This window comes from Phalaenopsis equestris, unplaced genomic scaffold (assembly GCF_001263595.1).
Source record: "Phalaenopsis equestris unplaced genomic scaffold, ASM126359v1 Scaffold000237, whole genome shotgun sequence".
Classification (NCBI taxonomy): Eukaryota; Viridiplantae; Streptophyta; class Magnoliopsida; order Asparagales; family Orchidaceae; genus Phalaenopsis; species Phalaenopsis equestris.
Genome location: NW_018164679.1, coordinates 420,910 through 436,391, shown reverse-complemented (window position 1 = coordinate 436,391; position 15,482 = coordinate 420,910). Strand labels below are relative to the sequence as shown.

Here is a 15,482-nt window from a genome sequence, read left to right as displayed (position 1 = left end):
GGAAACAAGTGATGAATGAGCAAAAAAGTTCATTATGCCCTTGTCTGATCTGGAGAAGGAACTGTGAATTTTCTTGGGGCTTCCGGGTGCTTGCAAATTATGACATGAACAACTGCTTGAAGTCAACAAATGAGGTGATCACCCTTGGTGGAAATATATTGAATCACCTGAGGGGCTCACTCCCTCATCATAACGAAGAAAAGACAACACTTTAGTGTGTTTGTGATCCTCAACAAACATACAATCAACTCAAACAAGACTATGTGGTCGGTTGGATTAGTGTGGCCCTTATAAGATTCCTGTGTCCGGATTTTGAACCTTTATGGGGGTTCAGCCTCAGAGATTTACTGAGAGAATGTGTTTTTTGTTTGGTTGGGCATCTCAATGTGTCAAACCGCTGTCTATCAATTGACGTCAAGCCTACACTATCAAAGTACTATGAATATCCTTTTCTTTTCAGGGTTAAGAGTACTATTCGATTGTTGACCGTCGGCCCTTCCTCTTAGGGGCGTTGCTCCCTTTTCTAAGTCAATGCCCTTAGATGGCATTCTGCATATGATCCCTTAGCTTCTGGGACAAATGGTTTACAAACTCTCTAATGCACTCCATGTTACCAGTATTTGTGCTGCAATTTTCTTCTCTATGTGTTACTTCCCATCTTATCTGTGGCATGATCCATGTTCACTACACTTTTTAGGATGTTGAATTTTAATTTGTTCATGAATCATAACTCAAGTGTTAGAGCATAAACTAGGAGATGGAAAAAGAGGGGAACAGAAAGATAAGTGCACAGTAATGAACAGTAGAAGGTATTTTTCATTAGTTCTTTTCTTATAACAGGATCCTATATTCATAGTTGAGGGGATATAATATATAAAGTTACATGTTTGTCTATGTTTTAATGAGGGTATTATTACATATTTTAGATATTTAACATGTATGGACCTATGGCTCGGCTACCCTCTGATTTAGTCGGCTGAGCTCGGTGCGCCTTAGTTAGTCATGACCTACTCGTTTAACTATGTTGAATTGAGTTTGTCCGTTGGCCTTCGATGTTCTCTAGTCGGCAGGACTAGCTTGATTGACTTGGCTTTGCCGGTCGAATATTCTAGTTTGACTATCGATCATCGATCCCTAGTGAGGTGCTCTCTTTGGTTGAGTGGTGCTAGGCTATTGGGCGGAGGGTGAATCATCATAACCCGATATGTAGCTCACTCCTCAACAATAAGAGCCAAAGGGATGATTTAGTGCATGGTTACTTTTGGGTCCTTGATAAGGAACCTCTGGGGCATCTGTGAGGTGATTGATGGTATTGAGGAGAAGTCATTCCTCAAGTTCGGACTCAGACCATCTGGACAACTTGTCTAGTGGAATCTAGGACAAATTATCGTGTCTGGTTGACTTTGGTTCAAACTACTACTCAGGATGGTGGTCCCTCCTTAATTGTACTTTTCAATTTTTAATATTTTTTGATCTCCTAGAGATTCGTGCACGTGCATTCCAAATGTATAATGATACAGATAGGAGAAAATAACAATTATTTGCACTCCTTTCTTAGAATTATTGAAGCAAAACCAAGTGCAAATTTGTAATATTCTTAAAGAGGTAGGGTAGAACCTGAAACAACATGAATGGAAGATGGTGTTGGAGCAAACACGAACTGGAATAGCTTCGAAGCAAAGAGTAAACACCGGCTGGACTGGAATTGGTATGGAACGGAATTGTTATGGAACTGCCATCAGAGTTCTAAAATATTTTAACTTGGTCGTCAAGCCTTGTTGCAGAAAGTTTGAAGATACAGTAAGCAAACTGAAACAAGAGAAAATATGATTTTATAGTAATCTCTTAATGATCATATTATGAAGAAGATTTAGGGTCAGTTTGGGGCAGCTTATAAGTGGGGGCGGCGTTTTCAAAACGTCGTCATACCGTTTGGTTCGCGCGTTTCGTCAGCTTATCTGAAACTGTGTTTAGGTTCTTACACTAAACGTAGGCCGCGGGTCGACCCCTGCAGCCGGCCTGCGGGCCGCGTTTCAGGAGAAGTTGCTTATAGCAGCTTATCCTAAAACGCACAAGCTGCCCGAAACGGACCCTTAGATGGTAACGTCGATGATGATTTTTTTCTTTTTTAATTTTTGGACGATTTACATTAATATCACTCAAATCTTATATATTTACATGACTAAGACTTAAAAGTTCTAATTTTGCATATACTCAATCTTATTTATGCATAAAAATATGTATTTTATTAAAAAATTTTTAAAATTTGTGATATTTCAATATGATATTGCATGCCATAAATTCTCAATCGTAGTTTAAAGCATTGAGATTGTCCAAAGAATCTGCTAAACTTGGTCTTCTTTAGTCGACCCGGTCAGGTCAGTGTTGAATCCGAGATAGTCCATGAATCACAGCGAATGAATAAAGTTTAAGCATGGAGACAGAGAATAATAAATGATATCTATTAGATTTTTCTCACTTAATTACAAATAGTATTTCTTTATTCGTAAGAGAATGATTTTTATAAAATAACAATTATACCTCTAGTCCTATACAGTTGGCCGGAGACGGCCGCCCGGAGTTGGTGGCTGCACCGAACTGAGCTAGCCTGGCCAATTGGAGTTGTGGTTGGACCAAATAAAGCTACTGGTCAGGCCAAATTGAGCTAATCGAGCTTAATGGAACTTGTCGGGTTCGATTGAAGCTAATGAAATATATAAGTGGTATAATTATATAATTGCAAGAAAAAAAATTAGTTAGTTATGTAAATACATAAGATGTGGGTTGTATGCATGTAAATACCCTAAATATTTTTTGAAGATTACAAACTGCTCATCCTGTACAAATAAATTAGTCAACCTTTGGTCTAATTACTGCGTGCAGAGAGCGCACGCAGAACTCATAGCCGTGCATCGCCGCTATATGACAGTGGGTCCCACTGTTATATAGCCGGGATGTAAAACTGTAATCGAAGAGCGCACACAACCATACGTGCGAGCACAATAATCGCTCCAACCTTTGACTGTTCAAACCTGAAGGTGCCGTATAAAATGACACTACCTTGAAATAATGCTCGTGGGGAGTAGCTCCACTATGCTCTGCTCGTGCCTTCCTACTTTCTCTCTCCCTATATATCCTATTGACTTGTAAATTGACCCGTCCTTATTTGTTAATCGGTTTTTTACACGCATTTACATACATACCACCCAATTCATTTGTACCAACATATCTAACTCCTAAATTTTGCCTAACTCTTTCATATCACATAAAAAATGAATTACACCTTTCATGCATTCAAAAATATGATATTTATGCAAAAATTAAAACTTAGAGGTTAGATATATAAATACCTAAAATTGAGTGTTATATATGTAAACTTTTTCCCCCTTTCTGTAATGACCTAGTGGCAATTACAAATATGGCACCCACTTCCAACTTATTTACATATTAGCGAAAAAAAAAACATTATTTTCTAGGATGAGCAGAATTACTCATTCATCTAAATTAAATAAAAAAAAAATTTTAATTTTACTATTTATATAGAGAAACTATAGTATTCATGAGGGATAACTATGCGCTCAACATAATTAGGTCTAGCATTTAGGGATGTAAATAGCGAGCCTAGGTTCAGCTCGTGTTCGGCTCGTTTATATTTCAATCACAAAAAGTGTGTTCGTGTTCAACTCGTTTGTTTATCGAGTCAAACACGAGTTGTTCATGAACAAAATGTCGTTTTGACGACCTTAGTCACGTAGCCAAAAGATGTTAAGGGTTGGGGCAAGATTTAATTTTTTTTATTTTAATATTTGAATTACTATTCGTGTTGTTCGTGTTCGGCTCGTTAACTTAGCGAACAAGCCGAACACGAGCTGTTCGTGAACAACGAGTCTTTTTGACAGCCCTACTAGCATGTACATATATAGCATCTAAATTTTATTATTCACATTTATACCTTTAATATTTTATTCATATCACATCAAAAATATCATTACTTTTTATTAAACAACTCTAATATTTTATTTATATCACATCAAAAATATCATTACTTTTTATTAAACCAAATAAAATCTTGAGACTTGATGCATCTACCCTTAAGCACGTGGTCAACTGGTCATCAAGCAACTGCTAACCTTGTCGCCATATTTGTCTTCAAAACCTCACCTTTACCATATATCTCTTCATCAATCTATAAATCCCACCCGAATCATTCACCAAAAACACAAATCAAAACCAAATCAAATCTCCCTCCTCATCTAAACCCACACTTCCTCCACACAATGGGCTCAGAATCTCTTCCGACGATTCAGACCGAAATGGACGCCTGCAACTACGCCATAACGCTCTGCAGCTTCTCTGTTCTTCCCATGGCTCTCTCTACCGCCATAGAGCTCGGCCTATTCAAGATTCTCTCCGCCGCCGGGCCTGGCGCTCAGCTCTCTGCTGAAGATTTTGCTGCCAAGTTAATCAACGATGCTACAGGTGAACATGTTGCTTCTAAGCTCGAGAGGATTCTTCGTGCTCTTGCCAGCCACCGTGTCTTCACCTGCTCGACGGAGAGCGACGAGCATGGCCGCACCGTTCATCGCTACGGCGCCACGCTTGTCTGCAAGTATTTTACGCCGAATGAAGATGGAGTCTCCTTAGCTTCGCTTGCTATGATGAGTAATGATTGGATCACCATGGAGAGCTGGTGAGTATTTAATGGATTTATAATCATGTTAATTAGAAGAAATCGAAATGATCTCATAATCTTTTTAATCATAGAATATATAAAAATATCAATCCAAGCTCCGTGTGGGGCAATTTATCCGCTGCGGTGGCGTTTTGAAATTACTGTCTCACTGTTTAGAAATTGCGTTTGAGCAGCTTATCCGAAAACACTATTGATTTTTTACACTAAATGCGGAACGCAGATCAAACCCCGCGGTCCACGTTTTTAGATAAGCATAAGCTGCACTAAGCGCACGCTGTTTTAATGTGACTAAAATAGCTTTCATATATACTCTTTCAAGGGATGACTATTTAAGGCTAGTTAGAAAAATTGAAGAATAATCTGACATTTTGACTATAATGAACCCTATAGATCTAGAGACCATTGATGGCTCTTATCATATTCATAATGAAAATTTGCATACATATCACATGATTTTTATGTATTTACATATCCAATACATACATAATGTTTTGGTGTCATAAACTTATGCATGAAAAATTGTATTTCACTTTTAAAAATACTGTGATGATAATATTTTTGACGTGATGTTAAAAATTTGAGTTGTGTGCATGAAAAAAATGAGATTTTAGATGCTAGAGAGATAACTACATAAAAATTGTGTGGTATGTATTTAAATGCCTCTATTTATAATCAGTATGGATATATTTTAGTGGTTAAGAACTTTAATATGAATTTTTAAGCATTTTAAAATTTAATGAGCTAATATTGTTCTAATTTTTTGTTAAAAGGTACCATTTAAAGGATGCAATATTGCATGGAGGGGTGGCCTTCAATAGAGCTCATGATGGATTGAATGAGTTTGAGTACCATGCTAAGGATCCAAGATTTAGTAAGGTTTTCAATGATGGGATGAGAAGCCATTCTATAATTATTATGAAGAATATTTTGGAAGTTTATAAGGGATTTGAGAATATTAATGTGCTTGTGGATGTGTGTGGAGGGACTGGAGGGACTTTGAGTATGATTACTACAAAGCATAAGCATATTAAAGGGATTAATTTTGATCTTCCTCATGTTATTGCTCAAGCGCCTGCTTTGCCTGGTAATTTGTCTACTTATTCTTCAATCTATTACACATTAAAATACTGATTCATAATGTATACCTGCTGATGTAGGAGTGGAGCATGTTGGTGGAGATGTATTTGAAAGCATCCCCAATGGAGACGCTTTGTTCCTGAAGGTGAATTACATTTAATTTTTTAATAATAATGTTAATTAATTATTATAACAAAAGTTTATAAGAAAAATGAAGTTGGCATATATATAAAAACTAAAGTTTTGGTGTTCTGATTAATTTTGTTTGATTAGTGGGTTCTCCATGACTGGGACGATGAGGACAGCCTGAAGATACTGAAGAACTGCTGGAAAGCAGTCCCAGAAAACGGGAAGGTGATAATTGTAGATTCCATTCTTCCTGAAACTCCAGATTCTACGGATTTAACTCACTGCATCTTGCACGCTGACGTCATAATGCTTCTGGAGAGTCCGAGTGGAAGGGAGAGGACAGAGAAAGAGTTCAGAGCATTGGCCAAAAAAGCTGGATTTAGTGGCTTCAGCATTCTCTGCAACTTCTCCAATGCTTCCATAATGGAGCTCAGCAAATAGTTTATTGTTTCATTCTGCACTGCGGATGGGGTTTTCTACTGTTGTTCAAGTTTTTTGTCTTTTTGAATTTTGGTTTATGTGATGGTAAGAATGGGTGTGTTATGAAATAGGAAAATTTAGAAGTGGTTTGTGATGCTATTCCTTTGTCGTTGTACAACATGTTATAGATTATAATGGAGTTCAAAAGAATGTTGGATGCATGATACAAAATGATGCAGTGTGTTCGAGGATGATTTGAATTGTATGTTATGGTTCTTTGATTGCTCTGAATTCAGATCAAATAATTCATTAAATTTTTGGGACAATTATATACAGATCACTCAAAAATTGATATTTACAAATCAACCTCTCCTTCATCCATTTTCAGAATTCTCACTCAAATATCAAAATTCATGATAAAAACCCGACCCATATTTTTCATTTTTATCATATTCTCAATAATTTGATTGTAGCACGTGTAAATACATCGGTTTGGTAGTTCAAAAAAAATCATTTGGGCGATTAAATTGTGAATATCAATGTTTTAGGAGGTTTGTATGTAAATTCCTAAAATTTTTAAGGGGATTTGCATACATACCACGATTTTTATGTATTCGTCGCACCTAATCTAACTATGTTGATGGTGGAGAAAGCTGATGACATGGTTTGTATGCAACTATTACTAAAATTTTTAAGGGGGTTTGCATACATACCACAATTCTTATGTATTCGCACACCTAATCTAACTATGTTGATGGTGGAGAAAGCTGATGACAGACCAAAAAAAAAAAACATCTCAAAAGGATAATATGAACATATAACGTCATAGGTGATGATACCACGAGTTTATTAAAGATGACAAAAAGAATGTTTGAATATTTGAAGGAAAAAAAACATCTCAAAAGGATAATATGACCATGAGTTTATTAAAGATGACAAAAAGAATGTTTGAATATTTGAATTGAAAATGGAAATTATGAGAAAAATTATCATGTCATGAATAAATATGAAGAAAATAGAGAAAATGTATTTATCTCTGCATATAGATAACTCTTTTCCTCTAAAAAATTATCATGTCATGAATAAATATGAAGAAAATAGAGAAAATGTATTTATATCTGCATATAGATAACTCTTTTCCTCTAAAAAAAAGCATTTTGAAATGAATGAGTCACAACAAAATGGAGTACCAAAGGGGTGATAAAAGTTAAGTGACCTAGTTTTTCCCTAAGAGATAATCTTATAGAAGCAGGCTTAAAGAGAATGCTAGAACTAGCTAAGAAAGAAGATTGAGGCATTTACACACATAGCACATAATTCTTATGTATTTACATATCTTGCACCTAAACCTTCATATTTACACATACACCACTCAAATCTTTATGAAAGTTGAGATAAGTAAATACATAAAAAGTGTGCGCCACGTATGTAAAAGATATGTTTTGTTTGACATCTTAATAGCAGCAAAATAAGCAGGAAAAAAATAATCAACACTGGTCAAATTTTTCAAAAAATGTATTCAAATAAATTACTTCTAGGATGGAATTTTGAAATTGTTTGCCAAAAATGTTTTTCCACAATGCCTTTCAACCCCTTCAAAAAGCAGAGAAACCAAACCACAATAATCTTAAGCAATTTGGAACACCCAGTCACAAGTAAAATAGCAGATTCATCACTGGTAAAGATAATACTGCAGTTAGTCCTTTAGATAGCCAAATATAATTAAGGAAGATTTACATATATACCACTCAATTCCTATGTATTTACATATCTAATACCAAAATTTTAGTTTTTACACACAAGCCACCTTACTTATGCGTAAAAAGGTGTATTCACCTTCTAAAAGATAAAACTGTGGAATTTTAGTGTGATATGAAAGATTTGGATGGTAAAAATGTAAAAAGCAAAGTTCAGTTATTAGATGTGTATATACATAAGAATTAGGTGGTATCCATGTAAATGCCCCTATAATTAAGCAGAAGACAATTAAAATCCTAAAGAAGACAATTATAACCATAAGACTAATATTACCAGAGATCAAAGTAACATCCCAAGCACAAGAAAAGTTATAACTTTTTTTCAAAATAAAAGCAGTAATTGGGTGGATCAGTCGCTTACCAAAATGTATTGGGAATTAAGAACAAACAAGTTAATAAAAAAGAAATAGCAACTAAGGAATCAAACTGTAAGTCTGGATACCATATTTATCAAAGAGTCCAGCCCCGCATGAAATTGTTCTGAGCTCCAACGTTCCTCTGATTAGTTTCTTCAGATGGTTCATGGTGATGATACCTGATGAGAAGCAATTTTAATTTATAGAGGAGATAAAAATAGGAAAATTTTGTGTTCTGGGAATTTCTAGAAGTAATTACTTGGAGCAGAGATGCAACCTGTCAATGGTGAGATGACCAAAAACTTTATATCAAAAATATTAGGGGCAATTACATACATACCGCCCAATTCCTATGTATTTACATATCTAACACCTATGCTTAACTTTTTATATTTATACAATGCAAATCTTTCATATAACATAAAAAAATACCACCATTTTAACTTTGAGAAAGTGAAATACACCTTTTCATGCATTGGTAAAGGTGGTATGTATGTAAAAATTGAAGTTTAGGGGTTAGATAGGTAAATGCATAAGAATTGAGTAATATGTGCATAAGAATTGAGTAATATGTATGTAAGTCTTCCAAAATATTTTAAAGCTGAAATTTTGTAGAGGTTAGCAATGTTGGGAATGGGTTTGCAATTTTACTCGGTTCACCGAAAACACATAAAGGGAAGAAAATAAAAGCACAAAAATACCAAGAATTTTTATATAGGTTCGGCCAATTTATGACTACCATTCCATGGCTCTAATTTTCATTATGAAGAAGATGCTGAAATTTTATAAGAGAAATTTAAAGTCTCATGCAATCTCAACATTTTCATTTTTAATCTCTTATGTAATGAAGCTTAATAATTGTGCACCTCTTTTATAGTGAAATTCTAGAACAACTGCAATTACATGTGAAATCCCCAAAACATTTTTAATGGCACAATTTGTGAATATTGCATGCCTAAACCATGTTTGTTTCTACGTAAGACATTTTTGTAGGACATTAATTAATCTACTAAACCCAATGAGATACACAGATCATACCAAAGTTCAAAATCAAACCAAGCAGCCTCAATCATATAGCATTCAAACTACCAATTAAACACACCTATATATCTACAAAAACTCAAGAGAACGAAAAATTCTTTAATCCAATTAAACAATGCAAAGTGGAATTCATTGGTTTTGAAGTCCATATGTCAAAAATGGTTTTTATTTATTTACTTATCTTTTGATCCAAGATTTCACTGGTAAAAAAAGTCATATAATTCGAATTTTAGGGGTGATTAACTTATTTATTATTATTTATTTTGGAGTGATCATTCATCTTGCCTGCATATCACTGAAAATAATTCCTTAGATTAAATAGCCAACACAATGGATTATGACTCCATGACTTTCTCTTTCTTATATCCCATTTGGAAAACATAAGCTCTATGAGGTACTGTTTCACCCTTTTGGAGGTTCTTCATCACTATTTTATTCATTTTTTTATCTCCACGTGATGATGTTGTGATTAGCCATCTTTCTCATAATACAACATCAATATGATAGCATACCAAAACCATTCGACATCAACAAACAATAATAATATTAATAATTATTTTGTGACAATAAACCTGAAAAAGTATGTGACAAACAAACTGGTCTTCATATAAAATTTAAGTATGTTCTTACCCAATTTGAAGTGTGGGTTCAGCGTCCACGACATTGGGATGATTAGGATAATTAGAGAATGCACCAGCTGGGGCTACAGCATCGTGTCCCCAGGATTTGTGGATTGATCTCATAGGTCTATATTCTGCCGCAAGCTGCAATTCAAGGATTGTTAGTTCTATACAATATGTTGATGACTGAAATAAATTAACTTTTAGGAAGATTTACGTAAATACCACACAATTATTTTGTATTTAAATAGCTAACACTTAAACATTCATATTGCATGCATAACACATAATTTTTTAACATCATATCAAAAATACCACCGTCACCAACTTTTTAAAAGTGAATACACACTTTCATGCATAAGTTTATGACAGCAAGGTGTTATAAGTGTAAATTTCAAACTTTGAGCATTAGACACGGAAATACATAGGAATTGTGTGGTATACATGTAAATTTTCCAAACTTCTAGCATTACAAACACTACAACTCTGACAACATAGCCGCAAAAAAAAGCAATTTTTATTGAAGCATGATACAAGCAGCAAAATGGAAATAGTCTAGTTTGAGAATAAAAAGAGAATATGACAATTTCTTCAGTAAACGGGTTTCAAATATTTCCAATTCTCTTTAGAGCTGTGTTTTCTTGAGGAATTGATAAAGATCTATTTATGCCAAATGACTTGCATTGATCTTGAGATGAAACAAATGTTTTCTCCTTATTTTAGACCACAGAATGAAAGTGCAAATTTATTATTAGGGAATAAATTTGAAAGAAATGGATAAAATTTTCTCAATGATGCTTAGACACGTGTAAACCTAAGCAGGTGTTCTCATTGACTATAATTTAGGATGACTCTCAACCTTGATTTTATAAAAAATCAAATCAGTCCATCATATATGATGCTTAATAAAAATAATTAAATAATTACCAAGATTAACATTATGAATCACATAAGCTAAAAAAGTACAACTTAATAAAGTTAAATCTTTAAAAAATTATATCAAAAAAAAGTACATCAACTTAATAAAGTTAAATCTTTAAAAAATTATATCTATTGTGTTAAAAGGCTATAAAAATATTAAGCTTTTGTAGATAGTCTCTCACTTTTTTTTTTAATTTAATAATGTTGCACCTAATAAATTAACTACCTAATACGTTGCCCACAATTAAGGTTCATTCAATACATCATTAATTTAGTCTATGATTCACATCCTCTCAATTTTCCCCATTATAAAATGAATCCTATTGAACATAATGGGCTCAAGAGAAAAGTTGAGTTACTCAAAAAGGATTCATATAAGATAAAAACTAAATAAATTGGCCAAAGATATCAGAAAATTTAAACACCACCAATACTGATGTCATCTTTTATTTTGACATCTAACTTTCCTTGTTAATTTTAATAACTAAGGAACAAATGAATGATACATATGATTTTTCCATATATGAAATTTGAATTAGTAACATCCAATAACAAGAAAAGGCAAATAAAAGTTTGAAAAATGTTTTATTTTTTTCTCCATGCACCAAGGTCTTTTTTGCTAATATTACTTCTAATATATATAATAATATTGTTGGATCCTAATTTATCTGTGAATCACACCCAAGGAATAGAGTGTAAGACATGAGAGAGGGAGAAAGAGAAATGCACGGTAGTGAATAGTGATATGAATGATCCCTTAATGACAAAGAAATGGGGGTACAATATATGAGGTTACATTTATGCATCTGCTCTAGTGAAGACTGTACGAATGTGGGCCTAGAGCCTGGCTGCTCTAAAGATTGGCTGGTTGGACTGGCTAGACTCGCGAGCCATTAATAGACTGTGCCAGTTGGCAAAATTAGAGAGATGTGTTGATCGTTTTGGGTTTGAATTTGTTGGTTGGCTGGACTCTTACTAGCAAAGGGTCAGCAAGATTGATTCGGTCAACTAAGTTGTGTCAATCTATTGATCAAGTCTGGCCGCGAACCCTCAATTTTTTACAATGAACTCCTGTAGACAAGGCAGAGCTAAGTTATCTGGTAGATGATGAATCACCGTAATCTTATATGTAGTTGTCCTTAGAAGAAGAGGTTTTGAGGGATGGCTGAAGCTTGTCTCAGTGATTCTTCATGATGTTTTGGGTGGCAGTTGAATGCCAGGGAACTGTATGGCCCGAGGGGTTAGCTTTCCCATGAGGTTGGCTACATCGTGAGGAATGGCTTGGATTCCCTGCACTTCGCTTCAGGTTGAACCGCAGATTCGAACGGCTTGGTTGCTTTGTTCAATATTGGACTTGACGTTTACGATCAAACAATTGGGCCTCCGAGTCCCTTATTGGTAGGCCATCATTTGACAAACCTTATCCTGTCTGTGTCGTCAGATCTCCTTGAGATTTATGCTGACACTTTTTTGCATACATATTTAGTTCACTGATTCTCTTTATTCTTGAAAGTCATGTTGCGATAAAAACAAAAGAAATTAATGCAAAAATAAATTTTATTTATGACAATTCAATAATTCAATAATTGAATTCCTTAGATTTTGGTGTCCAACATTTCTATAAATAGAGCGTGAAGGGACGATATATTTCATCTCTCTCCCTTTCTTCTCCTTATTTTGAGTTGTCTGAACTCTGAGCGAGAACATGGTAGGCAGAACGGCGACGTGATCCAAGGCGTATGATAAGGCAACCTATATGAAGGCCTTCGATGAGATGAAGTCGTAGCCTCGACTAGAGGGAGAGAAGAAGAACAACAAGGTTGTGTCGAAGAAGAAGAAGACACCTAATCGAGAGTACCAGGTGAGATCATCCAATTTGCTCTATGGCCGCCAACAAGAAAATACTCAACTAGAGGTCGAAGGTCGATCGATTGATCCTCCTAAGCTTGTGGTTCCTCCTTCCAAGCCAACGGTTTCTCCAGCCAAGTCGTCGATTCTGCTTCCTGTCGAAGGTCAGACCATGTCTGCGGATCGAGCCAAACTGGGAGCGACCGACAATGTGACACCGTCGAGGTACAAGAGATAGCTGATGCTCTACCGCCAATCATGGCACGGGAGAAAGCTGGTGAGGGTGAGGTACCGTCTACCACGTTCGAGTGGGATCGAGTCCTTGGTACGAAAAAATTTCGGTCTTGCTCGATTTAATTTTCATTTTCTGAAATTCCTCTTTATGATGTATTTTGGTGCAGCTCATTATGTCACAGAGATCATGACTGTTGATTCTCTCTCAGCAAACCTTAGCCCAAACTCGACTCGAGCGTCAGCTACTGTGACTCAAGGACCAACTGAAGGCAGTTGACTCCCAGGCAAGGACGAAGGCACAAACTGTTCGGACAAGCCTAGCGAGGCTTAAGTAGAGGCGATCTAAGAAAGCCAGATTTTCCCTGAATCACTGACTCACCGCCTGCGAGAGATGGAGGACTCCTTTGCCGCGACGGCTGGCTTTCCTCAAGATGAGGAAATGTGTGGGCTGCTAGCTTGTATTGAGAAGGTGGATCGGATAGAGGGAGAGAAGACCGCCCTCCATGTAGAGATGACCATCCTTCGTGAGGAAACAACGACACTTCACTCAGAACTGGTGGTCGTTCAAGAGGCTTCTTTACATCCTAGCTCAAGGTGGAGATCAATCGGTAGACAGCTTTAGCTTAAGGAGCGAGGTTTTGTACAAGAGACTGCTTCAGTGAGAGTTTGTCTTGGCTGAAGCGACGAACAATATTTTTATAAAATATTTCCTCACAGTAGCTTTCGAGTGTTATTTTGCAATTTTTTTTATGAAATAAAACTTTATTTTATTTTGTCTTGAATTATTTGTCAACGTGACTCTTTGTCATCGTGGTTCTAGGGTGGCAAATGAAGCTTTTTCCCCTACGGCTGTTCAACTACCTTACTCATATAAATAGGGCCAAGGGTTCATTTTATCACGTGACTGTTCCATTCTCTTTCTCTAGTTTTTCTTTCTTCCCAAAGCTTTCCTCTCTCCGCATTTATTCCCAATGGCTCCCAAGTTCTCTCAAAAACTCTTCGGCTCGATTCCAGCGAACGAGACACTCATTAGGACTGTAAAACTGATGGAGCTCTTCCAAGAAACTTGTGTCGGTTTTTTTATGAGGGAGCATAACACAGTTAAATCAAGCTTGTGTCGGTTTCTTATACGGACCAGATAGAGCTCCTTTCATCCCCAAGCTTCACTCGACGAGAACCACAGTTAAATCTTGATCGGTTTCTTATGATGGAGCATAACAGGCGACTTAAATTACACGAGATAATCCAACCATTCTCGATCTGATTACCTTGTTTACCTCTTAGGTTGGTTGTGAGACACCCTTTAATGGAATAAGGCATTCCTCCCTAATGTAACAAGCATGTTAGATCAAAATCGTAGGTACGGTGTAAGACCACCTAAATGGATAAAGATATTCTTTCCTCAACAAACTAAGGGTGGAAGTGAGTCCCCCTAAACGAAATAAGGTTTTCCTTCCTAGTTGAATGCCTCCGAGAAAATTGTAGGACCCGAGGGGCTAGCTTTTCCCTTAGGTTGGCTTTATCATGGGGAATAACTTGGATTCCCCTACACTTCACTTCTGGTAGAACCGCTCAGGTTCGAGCCGTTTGGTTGTCTTGGTTAATCTTGGTATTGATGCTTCTGATCATACAATTGGGCCTCCGAACTTCCTATCGGCGGACCCTCCTTTGGAACGCCTTGTCATATCTGTGCTGTCAAATCTCCTCGAGATTCATGCTAATACTTTTTCAGTGTGTGTGTGTTAAGAGAGAGAGGGGGAGAGAGAGAGGGGGAGATTTTAGATTTAATTTTATCACTCACAAAGTTTAAATTTAAATATTTAAATATCAAGGGCACTAGTTGTCTAACTAATACAAAACCCACAAAAACTAAATATGAATCAAGAAACTCAGCTTGCTATTTGCATGTAGATGTTGAATATCTTGTTGTCGACTTTTGTGGAGTAGATATTGAGTTATGTATCTCTTTCATATGGTAAATGATTAACAATTAAATGGAAAGAGGGCAAAAAAGCTTCATGGTTGAAATGGATCCGGAGTATGAAATTTTTCTACAACATAAAGCTACAACATAAAGAGCCTTGATAAAAATGTCATTTGGATGCTTGATGGAAGCACCAAGTAAGCAAGCAGCCGATTATATGCATAGTAAAAGGTAGCCTATATATACAAAGAGATCACGTGCACATGATATTTCTAGAAACTTTAATTAGGGTTCCCTCATTCTCCACCTTGCTTGCTCAAGCAGCGAGAATGTAAATCTCCCATCTAATTTTTGGATAGGAGAGAGAACGTACAAGTTCTATGATTAAAGAGAGAGAGAGGAGGAGTCAATCTTTGAGGAAGAACTAGATAGAGAAGTGGGTAAGTGGAAGGGAATTGGGAA

The 15,482-nt window shown here is 35.9% G+C and overlaps 2 protein-coding genes across 2 annotated transcripts in view; one reads left to right on the top strand and one right to left on the bottom strand.

Moving 5' to 3' along the window:
* Positions 1-4,166: 4,166 nt before the first annotated feature.
* On the top strand, positions 4,167-6,631 carry LOC110023954 (caffeic acid 3-O-methyltransferase-like). The gene is made up of 4 exons (XM_020723616.1): positions 4,167-4,690; positions 5,464-5,777; positions 5,851-5,915; positions 6,044-6,631. The coding sequence occupies exons 1-4, from the start codon at positions 4,278-4,280 to the stop codon at positions 6,338-6,340; spliced, it is 1,089 nt and encodes a 362-aa protein (XP_020579275.1). The 5' UTR covers positions 4,167-4,277; the 3' UTR covers positions 6,341-6,631.
* Positions 6,632-8,359: 1,728 nt separating this feature from the next.
* The window catches only part of LOC110023965 (MADS-box transcription factor 6-like), a gene marked incomplete in the record, with an annotated part of 54,412 nt that continues 47,289 nt past the window's right edge, over positions 8,360-15,482 (bottom strand). The window contains 2 exon segments of the mRNA XM_020723641.1: positions 8,360-8,611; positions 10,104-10,237. Coding sequence (XP_020579300.1) covers positions 8,527-8,611; positions 10,104-10,237 — 219 coding nt within the window.

Excerpts from the sequence above, each read along its gene's own strand:
- LOC110023954 (XM_020723616.1), top strand. The coding sequence starts at position 4,278 with ATGGGCTCAGAATCTCTTCCGACGATTCAGACCGAAATGGACGCCTGC. Across the intron at positions 4,691-5,463 it reads TGGATCACCATGGAGAGCTG|GTACCATTTAAAGGATGCAA; the intron begins GTGAGTATTTAA and ends TTTTGTTAAAAG. Across the intron at positions 5,916-6,043 it reads GAGACGCTTTGTTCCTGAAG|TGGGTTCTCCATGACTGGGA; the intron begins GTGAATTACATT and ends TTGTTTGATTAG.